The following is a 17,892-nucleotide window of genomic DNA, read 5'->3' on the forward strand; positions in this document are numbered from 1 at the left end:
TGTAGTCTGCTGCCGGGATAGTGGCTTTTTTAAGACTATCTGGAAATTTTAATTGGTAAACTATGAAAATTAGCCCTAAACTTCTGTGCATGCTACAGGTCAGACCTCTGTAGTCCGGCACCTTAGGGACCTGACCAGTCCCAAATGAGGGAATCTGCTGGACCAGGGGAGGTCCCCTGCTACTGACCCCCCGCAGTTGACCATCCTGCCCTGCTGCCGGTCCCAGTTTCCTGCCTCCACCATTGGGCTGCCATGCTGCCTTGGCCCCAGCAGGCAGCTCCAGTGGCAGCAACCCAGGCTGCCGCCGCCCCAGCCACCAGCCCTCTTGTCCCTGGGGCTCCCAGACAGGATTCCCTTGTTCTGGAACGTCCGTGGTGCAGCAGGACCAGAGAATCTCAGTTTTGGGAGGTTCATCCTGTATAAATAGTACAGTTTACCAAGGGTAGATTTGGAAACACTCAGCTTAAATATAACAATCAATTATTTTATTTTTATCTTGCAAAATCCAGAATCAAAATTGAAGAATCAAGAGTTAATTAGGTTGTGAAGTGAAAAGTCAAAAAATGAAAATACCGTGTGTGTTAGAATACTTGACTGGATCAAACCTTCTGGATTTTGCCAGGATAGAAGTCGTTTGAAAAGTGTTCTTGGGGGAGCTGGAGCTGGAGTGGGAGGAGGAGACTTCTGGAGCAGAGTGTTGTTTTCTTGAATAGTCTGCTCATTTATGTTCTTAACCATATTTGTTTATACTTAAATCAAATTCCTCTATTAAAGTATTTAAAATTATATTCTGATACTCTGTTTCAGAGCTGGCTTTGGATGAGTTGTATCCTCCTGAGCCAGAAGTAGATGATCAAGAAATGGACAGCAGCTAGTAATTCATCACCAAGCCACCCCATCTGAATTCTTTTTACTTGGCAACAGAGCTATTATGCGTGTCAGTTAACCTGAACATATCCTGTGTATGCTAAACATTTCAATTAATGATGTGTGATTATTGTCACTTAAATGTAGCATGGTTCACATATAAAAGTTTGAGGGTTTTTACCTCAATTGCTAGATAAATTCAGATTTTGATATCAAATATTTTTGATACTATATAATTAAACTTAAAGGTTTTATTTGATAATTTTACAATGTAAAAATACTTGAAATAAGTGACATGGAACTAACCTTGGCACCAACTTGCTGTGAATGAAGTTAAAACTTCAAACTCAAACACTTTCCAGTTACTATGATTAAGTCTTTACTGTCTTGAATGTGCTGAGTCCCAAGATCTTAGTAACTTGATAACAATCAAGATTTTTTTTAAAGCGTGTATTGTCTCAATTCTGTGTTTGTCTACATTACTGCATGTTGGGATTGGCCCACTTTAAGATTTCGCTCGTTCTAATACTGAGCATTCTGATTTTTAAAATGTATGTATTGCATTTACATAGTTGGCAACTTTTGTCTTCAAAAAAGTATTAAAACCTACTGTGCCCCTGCAACTATGACCAAAGACACTTGTGTTTCTGAATTTCATAACTGGCAATGTGTAGGAACACTGGCATGGCATGGTGGGAAAAGGGACTCTCAAACCTTTTTTAAAAAAGCAGTGTACCATCTTGTGCAGGAGTGTAAAGATAAGGCAGTAGATTGGGAAATGTCTTTCTTTCCTACGTCACTGAAGAATGACTTCTCCAGTGGATTCATGGTATGTGCGCTTCTCTTGCAACATCTGATACTACCTGCAGCTGTGCATGTGTGTGGGGGGGAGGGGGACGGGCTTTCAACCGTAACTGCATGAAGTGGCTATAATCAATACAAATCTACTGTACCTTCACAGAGAGGAAAAAGGGTTGTGTGGTTTTTGTTTTTTGTTTTTTTAAAGAGCATCATGGGTGACATACTTGCTTTACAGATGAGAGTTCTGATACGGCTTATTTTCTAGCTGTAGCAAAAATGTACAGAATATATTTGTCTAATTTAACCTGTATAGATTTAAGGTGGTTTGAGTCATGTAAACTAGGTTAAAAATTTTGCAGTTTTTAAATAAGATTCTGCAGAGACTTCTGGAACTTGAAAAATGAAATAAATGCATCTTTCCCCCTGAAGAACTGATGAAACTGCTGGTCTTTTAAAAGTGCACAGAAGAGAAAAGGTCTCAAAGCTGTATCAGTGCAAGTATGTATTTTAACAAAAGGTCGGACAGCTCTGATGGTCTAATGTAATAACTTGGTAATGCTGCATCTCAATTCCAAAATCTAGGGAATTAAACGTGGTACGGTGGTCATAATGCTGTTGATTTAGGAGCAAAAGTGGGGAAAAGAGGAAAGAACTGAGGCAGTGATGCTGTGGGGATCAGAGCTGGGTTTATGCGGGCGAGGCAGTGGACTTACCATTGAAATGTGCAGAAACTCCTGAAGCGAGGGGTGGGAATGGGGTGTAGAAGCAGGTGTATGGAGGTAAGGACCTGGAGTGCAGAAGAGGGGATGTAGAGCGTTTCTCCCTTCTGTACATTTCCCCCCCACCTCCTCCCCCTTGCCCCATGGTAGCCAGCAGGGTTTTCCCGAAGTGTGCACTAATGAGCTCCAGGAGCTTCTGTGCCTGGGGTTTAGCACACCATATGCTGCTCACAAGAGGAGGGCTGCCATATTTGGTTGGACGAATTCTTGGAGGTTTCATCACATCACCTTTAATTAAAGATTAATCTCAATTCCTGGCGCTGTGGGGACAGTCCTGACAGGTTAGCAACCCTAAAAGGGAGGCAGAGGAGAGTCCTGTATAAACCAAGCCTGTGGGGCTCCATGTTCTGAGGGGCAGGGCCCCCTAGGAGCATCCCTTCACTGCAGTGGTGGACAGGCCTGGGCTCATGCATGGTGCTGCTAGCCTGTCTGTACTGTCAAAGCAGAATCAGGATGTAATGTGAAGCTGCAGAGGTGCCACTTGCAAACTGGTCATGAGTCAAATCTCACCCATCATGGGCAGCTTCTGGCACAGATGGAGCAGGGATCCTTGCAAAGTGGCTCCCTGTCCCAAGTCAGGCAGGGCTGTGCAATTATTGCACATCTCCTGTGTGTTACACGTGCCAGCAGCTCCCCTTAAGGCTGCGCACTCCACCCTGGGCTCGCCTCGCTGCAGGGCAGCTCCTTTTGATAACTGTCTGCAATCTAATAGGAGATGGTCCTAGATACATTGTTTGCATTGAGCCCAACAAATCACAGAGCATCCCACTTTTGAAACTGAACTGCAAGTCTTACAAAAGGTGCTTCTGTTTTTCTGAAAGGACCAGCTGCTATGTTCATGTGGCTAAGGCTCAGCTCCGATTTAAAAAGAAGTTTATCTCCTCTGAGTACAGAGGCTTCAAAATGGCTCTGCCAACAAGGGAAGCCTGTTTTTAAAAAAAAAACTCTCACTTTTTTTAAACACTTAAAACATATTGCGGTACATCCAGGAATTCTGGAATCTAAGTGGTAAACACAGCTACCATACCACAAGGTACGGTATTTTTCACTGTTTATCGGTGTATAGTCATAAGAGATCCACTTTCAATTGACTGGCCCACCATTTAATGTGATAATGTACTGTGTGAACCTTCACTGAAAAAGTAGCTGGTAATTACTTTCTGCATTCAGGACAGTGCTTGAGATGGTAATTGTAAGCATCACAACATTTTGAAACACACAACCCCGCCCTGCCTGTTGTACAAAAACTGCTGTATAGTGTTCTGTGGTTCAGGGGGCCACCTCAGAACCCTGCATCCAGGAGCTGTGGCTTATAACATAAGAACGGCCGTACTGGGTCAGACCAAAGGTCCATCTAGCCCAGTATCCTGTCTACTGACAGTGGCCAGCACCAGGTGCCCCAGAGAGGGTGGACCGAAGACAGTGAACAAGCGATTTGTCTCCTGGCATCCCTCTCCAGCCTCTGACAAACAGAGGCCAAGGACACCATTTTATCCCCTGGCTAATAGCCTTTTATGGACCTAACCTCCATGAATTTATCCAGCTTCTCTTTAAACTCTATTATAGTCCTAGCTTTCACAGCCTCCTCTGGCAAGGAGTTCCACGGGTTGACAACATGCTGTGTGAAGAACTTTCTTTTATTAGTTTTAAACCTGCTACACATTAATTTCATTTGGTGTCCTCTAGTTCTTCTATTATGGGAACTAATAAATAACTTTTCTTTATCAGCCCTCTCCACACCACTCCTGATTTTATAGACCTCTATCATATCCCCCCTAAGTCTCCTCTTTTCTAAACTGAAAAGTCCTAGTCACTTTAACCTCTCCTCATGTGGGACCCGTTCCAAACCCCTAATCATTTTAGTTGCCCTTTTCTGAACCCTTTCCAAGGCCAAAATATCTTTTTTGAGGTGAGGAGACCACATCTGTACACAGTATTCCAGATGTGGGCGTACCATAGTTTTATACAGGGGCAGTAAGATATTCTGGGTCTTATTTTCTATCCCTTTCCTAATAATTCCTAGCATCCTATTTGCCTTTTTGACTGCTGTTGAACACTGTGTGGAAGTTTTCAGAGAACTGTCCACGATAACTCCAAGACCTCTTTCCTGATTTGTCGTAGCCAAATTAGCCCCCATCATACTGTACGTATAGTTGGGGTTATTTTTCCCGATGTGCATTACTTTACACTTATTCACATTAAATTTCATTTGCCATTTTGTTGCCCAATCACTCAGTTTGGTGAGATCTTCTTGGAGTCCCTCACAGTCTGCTTCTGTCTTGACTATCCTAAATAGTTTGGTATCATCTGCAAACTTTACTACCTCACTGCTTACCCCTTTCTCCAGATCATTTATGAATAAGTTGAAAAGGAGTGGTCCCAGGACTGACCCTTGTGATACACCACTAGTTACCCCTCTCCATTCTGAAAATTTACCATTTATTCCTACCCTTTGTTTCCTGTCTTTTAACCAATTCTCAATCCAAGAAAGGACCTTCCCTCTTATCCCATGGCCATGTAATTTACACAAGAGCCTTTGGTGAGGGACCTTGTCAAAGGCTTTCTGAAAATCCAAGTATACTATATCTACTGGATCCCCCTTGTCCGCATGTTTGTTAACCCCTTCAAAGAACTCTAACAGAATAGTAAGACAGGATTTCCCTTTACAGAAACCATGTTGACTTTTGTCCAACAAATTATGTTCTTCTACATGCTTCACAATTTTATTCTTTACTATTGTTTCGACTAATTTGCCCGGTACTGAAGTTAGACTTACCGGTCTGTAATTGCCAGGATCGCCTCTAGAGCCCTTTTTAAATATTGGTGTCACATTGGCTACCTTCCAGTCATTAGGTACGGAAGCCGATTTAAAGGATAGGTTACAAACCACAGATAATAGCTCAACAATTTCCCATTTAAGTTCTTTTAGAACTCTTGGATGAATGCCATCTGGTCCCGGAGATTTGTTAACATTAAGTTTTTCTATTTGTTCCAAAACCTCCTCTAATGACACTTCAATCCGGGACAGTTCCTCAGATTCATCACCCACAAAGGACGGTGCAGATTCAGGAATCTCCCCAACGTCCTCAGCCGTGAAGACTGAAGCAAAGAAATCATTTAGTTTCTCCGCAATGGCTTTATCGTCCTTGATTGCTCCTTTTATAGCTTGATCATCTAGGGGACCCACAGGCTTTTTAGCAGGCTTCCTGCTTCTAATGTACGTAAACATTTTGTTATTTCTTTTTGAGTTTTTGGCTAGCTGTTCCTCAATCTTTTTTTGCTTTTCTTATTACATGTTTACACTTGATTTGACAGTGTTTATGTTCCTTTCTATTTATCTCACTAGGATTGGACTTCCACTTCTTAAAAGATACCTTTTTGTCCCTCACTGTTTCTTTTACATGGTGGTTAAGCCATGGTGACTCTCTTTTTAGGTCTCTTGCTATGTTTTTTAATTTGGGGTAAACATTTAAGTTGGGCCTCTATTATGGTGTCTTTTAAAAAGTTTCCATGCAGCTTTCAGGGATTTGGCTCTAGTCACTGTGCCTTTTAATTTCTGTTTAACTAACCTCCTCATTTTTGTATAATTCCCCTTTTTGAAATTAAATGCCAGGGTGCTGGACTGCTGAGGTGTTCTTCCCCCCACAGGAATGTTGAATGTTGTTATATTATGGTCACTATTCCCAAGCGGTCCTGTAACGGTTATATCCTGGACCTGATCCTGCACTCTACTCAGGACTAAATCGAGAATTGCCTCTCCCCTTGTGGGTTCCTGTACCAGCTGCTCCAAGAAGCAGTCATTTAAGCCATTGAGAAATTTTATCTCCGCTTCTCTTCCTGAGGTGACATGTATCCAGTCGATATGGGGGTAATTAAAATCCCCCATTATTAGAGAGTTCTCTATTTTGGTAGCCTCTCTAATCTCCCTCAGCATTTCTATGTCAGTATCGCTGTCCTGGTCAGGTGGTCGGTAATATATCCCTACTGCTAATTTCTTATTATTGGAGCATGGAATTTCTATCCATAGCGATTCTATGGAACATGTTGATTCATTTAATATTTTTATTTCATTTGATTCTACATTATCTTTCACATACAGTGCCACTCCGCCACCCACCCGGCTTGCTCTATCCTTTCTATATATTTTATATCCCGGTATGATTATGTCCCACAGATTTTCCTCATTCCACCAGGTTTCAGTGATGCCTATTATGTCTATCTCCTTATTTAATATGAGGTACTCCAGTTCACCCATCTTATTAGTCAGACTCCTAGCATTTGTGTACAAGCACTTTAAAAATTTGCCACTGGTTATTTGTCTGCCCTTCCCTGATGCATTGGATTCCTTTGTATGCGGTTGTTTGTCAGCTCTGGCCCATGGTTTGCCCTCTCCCCTCCTCTCTTTCCGACTACAGCTTAGAGAATCTCTATCAACGGATTCTCCTCTAAGAGAAGTCTCTCTCCGATTTACATGCATCTCCGCCCCAATCGGCTTTCCCCCATCTCTTAGTTTAAAAACTGCTCTACGGCCTTAATGTTTAGTGCCAGCAGTCTGGTTCCACCCTGGTTTAGGTGGAGCCCATCCTTCCTGTATAGGCTCCCCCTCTCCCAAAAATGTCCCCAGTTCCTAATAAATCTAAACCCTTCTTCCCTACACCATCGTCCCATCCACACATTGAGACTCTGAAGCTTTGCCTGCCTACCTGGCTCTGCGCGTGGAACTGGAAGCATTTCCGAGAACGCCACCATAGAGGTCCTGGATTTCAGTCTCTTTCCTAGCAGCCTAAATTTGGCCTCCAGGACATCTCTCCTACCCTTCCCTACGTCATTGGTACCTACAGGTACCACAACCACCAGCTCCTCCCCAGCACTACACATAAGTCTATCTAGATGCCTCGAGAGATCCGCAACCTTCGCACCAGGCAGGCAAGTGACCATACGGTTCTCCCAGTCATCACAAACCCAAATATCTATGTTTCTAATGACCAAATCACCAACTACTAACACCTGTCCCTTCCTAACTGGCATTCCTTTCCCATCAGAGGTATCCTCAGTATGAGAGGATACCGCAACATCCTCTGGGAGGAGGGTCCCAACTACGGGATGTTTTCCCTCTGCTCCCATTGAATGCTCTGTTCCCTTGAGACTTTCATCTTCCTTAAGAACACTGGGGCTCTCAGACTGGAGGTGGGACAGTACTACAGTGTCCCGTAAAGTCTCATCAACATAGCTCTCTACCTCCCTTAGCTCCTCCAGTTCAGCCACCCTGTCCTCCAAAGCCCGAACTCGGTCTCTGAGGGTCAGGAGCTCCTTGCAATGGGTGCACACATACGCCACCTGCCCACAGGGCAGGTAATCATACATGTTACACAATGCAATAAACAGGATAGCCCCCACTCTGCTGCTGGGCTTCTGTCTCCATGTTTGTAATGAATAAGTTTAAGTACAAACTGGGATTCTTTTTAAACTTCTGGAGTATAGATTATTCTAAGAGTTAGGTTTTAAAGAAGGACACAAGTCACTAGTGCCCTCTAACCTCCCTCTCCAAACTCTCCTGTTACCTGTTCCTGGTCACGCTCTTCCTGGTCGCTGAGTAACCAGGCCCGTAGCCTTGGCACGTGCAGTCGCATCAGCTGCATCGAGGGCAGCCTGGAGCATGGCCCTAGAAATCATCCTGCCTTCCTCCAAGAGGACTCTAAATGCGGGCCGAGAGTCCTTGGGGAGCAGCTTGGTGAACTTAGCCATGGAGACCCAGGTGTTATAGGCATAGCGAGACAGTGAAACCTGCATTGGCCTTCCTGCCTAACAAGTCCATTTTCTTGATGTCCCTATTTTTGGGGCTAGCGCCTGGTTGTCCCTGCCTCTCCCTTTAGTTCAGCGCCTGGTTGACTAGGGGCCCTGGAGGCAGATGGGAGTAGAGATATTCGTTCCCTTCCTAGGACATGAAGTACTGGTGCTTGGCCCTCTTGTCTGTCAGTGGGATAGAAACCGGGGTTTGCCATGGTGGGCATGGAAGGGAGAGTGTCAACCAGGGCCTCGTTGGGGGAGGATGAGGACCCCTTTGGCCCCATCTCCACAGGGACCTCGGCCTGCTAGAGGACCTGAGAGGCAGCCAGTAAGGGCCCTATGGGTGGCTGGACCATCCAGCCCTCCGTCTCTGAGGGCTCTGGGGAGGTTTGGCCTGGGGGAAGTGACTGCCCTGATGTGGGCGACCAGGTCAATGGGATCATCAAAGCGGATGCCCTGGACCAGAAAGGACCAACTCCCAGCTAGAGGGGCCCATGCCCTGGCTCTGATGGTAGGCTCATGGGGTCCAAAACGGCCATTGAGATGGGCCTGAAGCATGTGGGGGCCAGGACTGCAGTATCACCAGTACCAGGATGCTGTTGCTGATGAGCGGAGGTACTCTGATGCCGTGATCGATAGGAGTGGGACTGGTGCCAGGACCTGGACCTGGATCCCCTGGACCACCACGTGGACTCCGTTTCTGAGTCAGTTGAACACTCTGACGCTGACCATGGCGGGGTGGAGGCAGACACAGTTGGTGATCTGGCCGATGAGGCTGAGCCATCAACTCCGGTTTACCCTGGAGCTAGCAGGGAGGCAGAGGCATGGCCAGGCCCAGGAGGCCCTGAACAGAGCCAGCGGTTGCAGTGGCCGGTACTGCGCTCAGTGTTGGTCAAGACACTTGCTCTGGTGCCGGGTCCAGTGCCAGGCCATGGGCCTGGGTTGAGGTCGCTGCTGGTGCCTGCCCTGTAGGCAGTGCCACGCTTGGGCCCGGAGCAGCATAGGAGGTAACCATAGCGGAACAATGCTTCTTAGGCTCTGGTGCCAAGGCGCCCGGTGCCGTAGGCTTCGATCGGTGCCGCCCATGGTCCTGATAGGCCTCTGGCACTTTTCACAGAGTTTGAAGCCCTGAGGGCCAGGCATGCCCAGTCGCATGCACTGGGCACGCATAGCAAGGACCACGGTGGGTCCTTAGCACTAGAAAACACCACTTAACAACTATTTAGAGAACTGATAGGAACCGTAACTGCTGAAATTAGAACAAAGAATTTTAGAAACGAGTTAACTGCTAAACGGCGCTTGCTAGTGAGAGCAAGAGCACATTCCAATGACCGTCACAGGGGGGCAATAAGAAGGAACTGAGGACGGAGGGCCAGCAGGGGTATATATTGGCTGGTATACCAGTGCTGCTGGAGGGGACTCCCCTGCTGGCCTGACCGGGTACTGCTAAGGGAAACATTTCTGATGGTGCGTGTACGCTGCGTGCACAGCTACATGGAATGGACATGAGCAAACACTGGAAGAAGAAACCGTATTATTGTAGAATTGTGGAAAAAATAGACAAAAGAAACAAGTTAAGGGGAAAAACATCAGCTATGACTGTAGGTAAATGGTTATCAGAAAATTGGTTGCATTTACTGATTTACTACAATCTTAATAGACCCTGATACAGTTTCCAGCCTAGACATTACAGGTTCCACCTAACTGGTCCCGGATGAGGGATTTTGCCAGACTACAGGAGGTCACATCTGCCCCCTGCTATCAGCCACCCCAGCCCTGGACCAGCTGCTGGCTTCCTGGCTGCTCCCCTCCTCTGCTGCCCTGTCAGTTTTCTGCTCCTGCTAAGCCAGGCAGCCCCACTGCAGTGCACCAGACTCCTGGCTCCTGCCAGGCAGCCCTGCTGGGTTGTACCTAGCAGCTCAGCTGTGGTGTGCCAGGCTGTCCAGCTGCGGGGAGTCCAGCCTACAGCCTTCTCTGTTCCTGGAACAGCCATGGTCCTGCCGAACCAGGGAATCCTGGTTAACCACAGTTCAACCTGTATCATTCTTGTTTTGTAGACTAGCTACCTATAGTATGAGATTGGACTGTACCTATGATCTGCTGACTCTCATCTGTCAAGAACAATTTAGTTGAGAGGACAATGTGAAGTTAAGTTTCTACACTTCACCTGTGTGTTACTTACCAAACTATATACAACCCATTGCTATGTTCCAGGGGAAACTCCTGATTATTCCAAGATAAATAAAGCCTACATAAACACGTTTTTTGAAAGTAGAGATTATGGGGAGCCAGACAGTTCAATGTTCTAATAATGGGACTCAGAACCCTTCAGTTGTCATTAACTCAAGACTTCTCAATGGCCCTTATGAAATGAGTAAGAAGTCTACATTCAGTTTCTAGTGCACAGTATCCATATAACAAAATCACCTCATTTGGACATATATGCTCTTCTGGGCAGAGTCAGAAAAAGTATCGTCTTCATGCTCCACTCACTCATAGGCCTTGTTTACACTAGAGATTTGCTAGTGTGTATTAGCTCAAGCATTCTAACATGGAAGAGGTAAGGCACACTACCCTATTGATTAAAGCCAAGTGGATGTTTAAGTCTCTACTCTGTTGTCTTCATTAGGCTTTCCTAATGCGTTGCCTAAATGCCACCAATGTAACTTTTCAATTCTAATCCAGTGCCTTACAGATGGTCCTTTTAAATGTTTGAACATTTTGTCAAGATAGCAGAGAAATTGCCCTGTCCCTCCCATGCCCATTTTTGCCAGATCGAAGTTCGCCATCCAAGATGACTAGAAGTACAAATGTTTGAACTGTCAAACGCACTACAACAACATGTAGCTGTAGAAGCACACTTCTAAATGTGGCAACTTTCAACTGGAAAGTAAGTAAACCAAATAGACACTATATACTTCAAACATTTGCATTTATTATAAATAGGTGCACAGATTTTATGCCAGTTCTTCTGAATACTTCTCACCTGTAGCTACAAACTACATATAAAACACTGTTATAATTGAGGAAAAAAACCAAGAATTACATGGTAAATTAGTACAGAGTATTTTGCTGTATTTAATTTGCTAGACATTTTCTAAATAAGGGCACTTACTGAGTATAAAAAAACACCACTTTGGAAACATTTAAAGCTTGAATTCCATTTCCCCTCTCCCTTAACACTATCAGTTTGACATTTGCATTGCATAAGCCACTTTTGTCTGGCATGTTATACATAAAATAAGACTTCATGGGCCAATTTCTGCTTTTAATGACACCCATGTTATTAACACCCAAGTTATATGGAAACAGAACTCATTAGGTTATATGGGAACAACAGAATTTGGTCCAATATTAATCTTAATGATGAATACACTAAGAATAAGAGATTAAGTTGAATACTTCCACTATGAAACATGAAATGTACAAATCTGCATCTGTTTCCCACTCCTTCACCATATCCAGCTTCAGGAATAATTCATTCATTAAGCAGTTCTTCATTAGTACCTCATAGCTCTTATTAACACATAGACAGAAAGAAAGATACCACACATGAAATTCCTACTGTATCCCTAATCAGATTACATCCCTCTCTCCTAGAATAGCATGTCTCTCTTACCATCCTGAATGCCCATTGTATAGTATCTGGTCTATACTATCTCTACTATGAATCTTCCTTTTTTGGACAATTTTCTCAGGGCTAGGGATTGTGAATCCCATAGGCCAGGTATATGCCTACACACAAAGTTAACCTTGTGCCACAATCTCCCCTTTAATGGTGAAACCTAAATTATCCTCTTATGTCCAAAATTGTACCACAAGGAGTTATCACTTTGAGCATGGGAGAGAACAAATGTGCAGAGGCCACAACCTTCTAATCTCACAGATTAGAACTAGGGAAAATCCTAGCCCCACGCCTACAGATCTCAGGTCATCCATGTGGACGAGTTGCCCCTTTCTGTTCAGCCTCTACCCTGGCAGCTGTCTTAGTCTGGTTGCTGTGATGGTCTTTGTCTCCTCTGCTGTGCTACTGCTCTCCTAATCATGCCCCCCCCCCCGAAACGACAAACTCCTCCATTTTTCTCCCCTCCAGCTGTTCCACCGTATCTTCAGAAGTGCAGCATTTATACTGAAGTGCTACCCAATCTTCTGTTTGCAGAGCAGGGAAGAAAAGGAACATGCCATGTATAACGCATCCCTCCGCCCCTGCTTTGTGCACGCTTCCAAGCCTCATTTCTTCTTGTTAGCACAGTGCTATCCTTGGTGCTGTCTTACAATGAAAGCATGAGGCTTCATACCAGAATGCTGGACAACTGCTGAAAATTGTCTGAAGACTACCTCAAATGAAGGTTAAAAACCCAGGCACAGACTGCTCATTCATTTATATTTGCATGCCTGATACTATGTGGAAGTACAGCCAAAGCTGTTTTGAAGGTTAGTTTGTTACAACCACTTTGCAGCTAGAAAAATGATAAACAACATTATCATTGACAAAATCACAACTATACAAATTTGATTTTTTTATATATATGTATGTATGTAACCTATCACAAGTACAGAACAAGCCTCTTGTAAACAACTCTAAACAAATGAAACCAGAAAAGTAACTGAATAGCTAAAGATAGCGCTAATGCTGGACAATAAAAGCCTAATTTCAATTTAAGAAATGAGTTGTTTGGGTTTTTTTTAAATCAGATTGTGCAGTCTGCCTAAAATCATTGGTAAGCACAAATTCTGAATTTGAAAAGCAGGACTTTGACTTTTATAGCCCATTGAAATCGTGACAAGAAGCTTTTAGGATGTATAGGCAGAAAAATGCCTATGTGCGATCTCCCTGAATTCAACTCCTTTGCTTCTCTGTGGTCATATCCTGCCATCCTTAGTCCAAACTCTCATTAAACCCAGTGGACCAAAGCAGGATTTGGTCTTTGGGGAAAAGATCTCAACGTGCTGTACAGCAGTTATTTTTATAGACAAGGTATTTTCCTTATAAAGTTCCTGTAAAGGAACATTCAAGATGTCAAGAGGTAGTCAGGAATATTGGATGCATCTTCTTTTCTTAGAAGTAGCTACTGTACATGCAAGTGAGAAGGATTTAACACTGGGCCATAGACTACTCTTCTGAAATTTTGAGAAAAACTGTTTCCCATCACAGGGACAATGCATGTTTCTGTCAAGGTGAATATTTTTTCCAGTATCACTAAAACAGAGTCATTATTTGCAATGATAAAGCAAACAAATTCTCATCCAATAGTTGTCATACAGCAGCCTTGGACTTTCAGCTTTTTTATATTTTTAACTGAATGATAAATGTTTTTTGCCAAGAACAAAGAATTAAACAAAGGAGATGAAAAGACACCTAGTGACTTGACATGTTTCAAGTTTTAAAACCAGAAAGGAATAGAAGGGGTAGATTAAGCCCAGGCCTGTTGTCACAAGGCAAATGCAACTAGTGTGGGGGAAAAAAAGTTATTAGAACATGTTCCACTATCCCTTGCTGAAGGCAATTATTTTCCAACAAAGGAAATTTCCCTTTAAAAAAATTAGTAAGTGTTAAATTGAAAAAAGGAAGGTCACATTTTACTGAAGTTTTCTGACAATTAGTATCTCAAATTAATAGCATGCAGATGAATGCTACAGCTTTGGATACTTATGACAACTTTTTTTCTGATCATTCTTTACAAACACCCTTCAAATTATTGCATAACACACTGGTTCTCATATTTGAACTATTCGCTCTTCACCCTTTTGTCACTGGACTTTGAACAAGTTCTGTTATGACTGCTTGAGATATGAGTGAATGTCAAGTGATTTTTTTCTTGCTGAGCTCAGTGTATTTTAAAAAGCTAGTGATTTAGATTTCTCTCCTTACAGAGATGAGGGACTGCTGCATTTAAAAAAATGTGCTACAGCTGTATGGTGTAAACAACAGCTTTGAAAACTGTTATGCACAGACACACTAGAAAATCCATTCAATAGGTGGGCTTCTGAGGGTCCATGTAAGCAGGATTGTAGGGAGGTTGATTGACTGGGTAGGGTAATCCAGCACCAGCTGAAAAAAAACAAAAAAAGACAACCCAGCAGCACGTATTAATATTTTCATTCTATATTTACTTTTGAATGACAGCTCTAGTTCCTATTGCAGAAGTCACAGATTCAACATTCTAGAGCTGGAGAATAATTTCCTAGTGCTGACTTGAGAAAGTCCCACTTTGAGAACTGAGCCTGGAAGCTCTTTGGGGCAGGCTGTTTGCCTGTTCCATCTGCAGCATCGAGCATTTCTGTTGTGACTTACATAATAAATTCTCCTCTGTAGGCTGTAGCTGAATAGTGAGCGTCATGTCAAACGCCAGTAAGCAGTTCCAACAACACACAGGTAAGAGTAGTGGTCTCCGACCTTTTTACACCCAAGATCACCTCGCCCATTCCCAAAGGCCCCACCCCTTCCATGAGGCTCCGCCCACTCCATTCCCCCTCTCTCCATCACTTGCTCTCCCCCCACCTTCACTAACTTTCACTAGGTAGGAACAGGAGGTGCGGGCTCTGGGTAGTGACAGGGATTTGGGAGCAGGAAAGGGTGGGAGGTGCAAGCTCTGGGAGGGAATCTGGGTACAGAAGGAAAGCGTTGGGGTGTAGGAGGTGGTGCAGGGTACTGTCTCTGGGAGGGGACTCCAGGCTGAGAAAGCATCAGGGTGTAGGAGGTGGTGTAGGGTACTGTCTCTGGGAGGGGGCTCCAGGCTGAGAAAGCATCAGAGTGTAGGAGGCGGTGCAGGGTACTGTCTCTGAGAGGGGGCTCCAGGCTGGGGCAGAGTACTGGGGTGTAGGAGGTGGTGCAGGGTACTGTCTCTGGGAAGGGGCTCCAGGCTGGGGCAGAGTACTGGGGTGTAGGAGGTGGTGCAGGGTACTGTCTCTGGGTGGGGCTCCAGGCTGGGGCAGAGTACTGGGGTGTAGGAGGTGGTGCAGGGTACTGTCTCTGGGAAGGGGCTCCAGGCTGGGGCAGAGTACTGGGGTGTAGGAGGTGGTGCAGGGTACTGTCTCTGGGTGGGGCTCCAGGCTGGGGCAGAGTACTGGGGTGTAGGAGGTGGTGCAGGGTACTGTCTCTGGGAAGGGGCTCCAGGCTGGGGCAGAGTACTGGGGTGTAGGAGGTGGTGCAGGGTACTGTCTCTGGGAGGGGGCTCCAGGCTGAGAAAGCATCGGGGTGTAGGAGGCGGTGCAGGGTACTGTCTCTGGGAGGAGCTCCAGGCTGAGAAAGCATCGGGGTGTAGGAGGTGGTGCAGGGTACTGTCTCTGAGAGGGGGCTCCAGGCTGGGGCAGAGTACTGGGGTGTAGGAGGTGGTGCAGGGTACTGTCTCTGGGAGGGGGCTCCAGGCTGGGGCAGAGTACTGGGGTGTAGGAGGTGGTGCAGGGTACTGTCTCTGGGAGGGGGCTCCAGGCTGGGGCAGAGTACTGGGGTGTAGGAGGTGGTGCAGGGTACTGTCTCTGGGAGGGGGCTCCAGGCTGGGGCAGAGTACTGGGGTGTAGGAAGCGGTGCAGGGTACTGTCTCTGGGAGGGACTCCAAGCTGGGGCAGAGTACTGGGGTGTAGGAGGCGGTGCAGGGTACTGTCTCTGGGAGGGGGCGCCATGCTGGGGAAGAGTACTGGGGTGTAGGTGAGAGTGTGGGATGCTGAGCAAGAACCCAGGCTAAGCAGAAAACCCCTGAATGCTTGTGGGAAGCAAAGCTTTGCTTCCCCCCGCAGTGGCCCCTCATGTGCAGGACAGCTGGCCCCCAGGCTGGAGGCCCAAGGGAAAAGCCTGTGTGGGTAGGTGTGCCTCAGGGCTTGGTGATGGAGTTTGCTTGACTACAAGCCCCCTAACAGGGTGGTCTGGGCTGTTGCCTGACTCCAGCCGCTCCTAGCCAAGGCAGCATCGTCTCAGTGCTCCCAGGCTACAGCCCCAACGCCCCCGGCAGCCAGTTAGCTGATTTGTGATAATCCCCCCAGCCCCAGAACTCCTGCTGAATGCAGCGGGGCCTCTCCTCCTGCGCAGGGTGTACTCAGCGAAACACCTTCTTACTGGCCAGATCCCCCCCTTGCCAGAGCAGCTGGACCAACTCTCTCAGCAGATCCCAATTTAGACCCCCAGCACCAGCACTCTTCCTGAACAAGACCATAGGGAAGTCGGGAGGGAGCAGCCAGAGGCGATAGGGGCTGTTAACAGGGAGTCTGGAGAGGGAGTTCTCCAGATAAAGGAGGAAGCTGATACAGGCCCCTTGAGGAGGCATTTAATAACAGCTGAGCAATCTCCCAGAAGGAAGGCAGGTATGGATGGTGATAGCTCTGCTGTTGTTACCTGGACAGCATGGGCCATGTTTGTCTTCCTCCCAGAAGAAAGAAGGGATTTCATCTGCTCTAAGTGCAAGCTGGTCACCATTTTGGAAGAAAAAATTAGGGGACTTGAGGCCCAAGTATCGACCCTACGCTCCATCAGAGATGATGAAGACTTTCTCGATAGAAGGCAGCGCTTAATCCTGCAGGCACAGCAGGCTGACGAGCCAGTCCGGGCAGTATAGTACACGGAAAACTGGCAGCATGTAACCTCTAGAAGAAGGCGGTGGCCAACTCAGGTATCCCCCGTTCCTGTAGAGGTAAGTAACCGCTATCAGGCTCTTTCCACAGGCACTGCAGTGGAGAATGCTTTGGCAGGGACCTCTCAGGGAAGAAATCAGAAAGGAACACCATCTATCGGAAGGCATGGGATGCATAGTCCTAGGGATGGGGGTTCCACGACCACCACCCCCAAAAGAAGATAGGTGGTGGTGGTCAGGGACTCCCTCCTAAGGGAGACTGAGTCATCCATCTGTCATCCAGACCTGCAATCTCAAGAAGTGTGCTGCTTACTGGGAGCTCGCATTCAGGATGTGACCTAGAGTTTTCCAAAAGTGATTAAACCTTCATATCGCTACCCCTTCCTGCTTCTCCACGTAGGAACTAACGATACGGCAAAGAGTGACCTTGAGCGGGTCACAGCAGATTATGTAGTGCTGGGAAGAAGGATCAAGGAATTTGAAGCGCAAGTGGTTTTCTCGTCCATCCTTCCGGTTGAAGGAAAAGGTCCGGGTAGGTATCGTCAAATTGAGGAAGTAAATGCGTGGTTGCGCAGGTGGTGTCTGAGAGAGGGCTTTGGTTTCTTCGACCATCTGCTGGGAGACCAATACAGCAGGACACAGACAACACAGGAAGTTTTTGGAGAATGTTGGGGATAACTTCTTGGTACAAGTGCTGAAGGAACTGACCAGGGGCCATGTGCAGCTTGACCTGCTGCTCACAAACAGGGAGGAACTAGTAGGGGAAGCAGAGGTGGGTGACAACCTGGGAAGCAGGGATCATGAGATGGTAGATTTCAGGATCCTGACCAAAGGAAGAAAGGAGAGTAACAAAATACACACCGTGGACTTCAGGAAAGCAGTCTTTGACTCCCTCAGAGAACTGATGGGCAGGATTCCCTGGGATGCTTACATGAAGGGGAAAGGAGTCCAGGAGAGCTGGCAGTATTTTAAAGAAGCCTTTTTAAAGGCACAGGAAGAAACCATCCTGATGCGCAGCAAGAAAAGCAAATATGGTAGGCGACCAGACTGGCTTACCGGGGACATCCTTGGTGAGCTTAAACACAAAAAGGAAG

General features: G+C 46.0%; 2 protein-coding genes across 2 annotated transcripts in view; one reads left to right on the plus strand and one right to left on the minus strand.

Moving 5' to 3' along the window:
* ATRIP (ATR interacting protein) overlaps positions 1–11,638 on the plus strand; it is a 37,825-nt gene extending 26,187 nt beyond the window's left edge. Inside the window, exon 13 of the mRNA XM_075939345.1 lies at positions 808–11,638. Coding sequence (XP_075795460.1) covers positions 808–875 — 68 coding nt within the window. The 3' untranslated portion in view covers positions 876–11,638. The remainder of the gene's footprint in view (positions 1–807) is intronic.
* Positions 11,150–17,892, minus strand: part of SHISA5 (shisa family member 5) — a 62,059-nt gene continuing 55,316 nt past the window's right edge. The window contains exon 6 of the mRNA XM_075939348.1: positions 11,150–14,286. Within this exon, the coding sequence (XP_075795463.1) occupies positions 14,207–14,286 (80 nt within the window). The 3' untranslated portion in view covers positions 11,150–14,206. The remainder of the gene's footprint in view (positions 14,287–17,892) is intronic.

The sequence above is a fragment of the Pelodiscus sinensis genome, chromosome 11, assembly GCF_049634645.1.
Source record: "Pelodiscus sinensis isolate JC-2024 chromosome 11, ASM4963464v1, whole genome shotgun sequence".
NCBI classification, from domain to species: Eukaryota; Metazoa; Chordata; order Testudines; family Trionychidae; genus Pelodiscus; species Pelodiscus sinensis.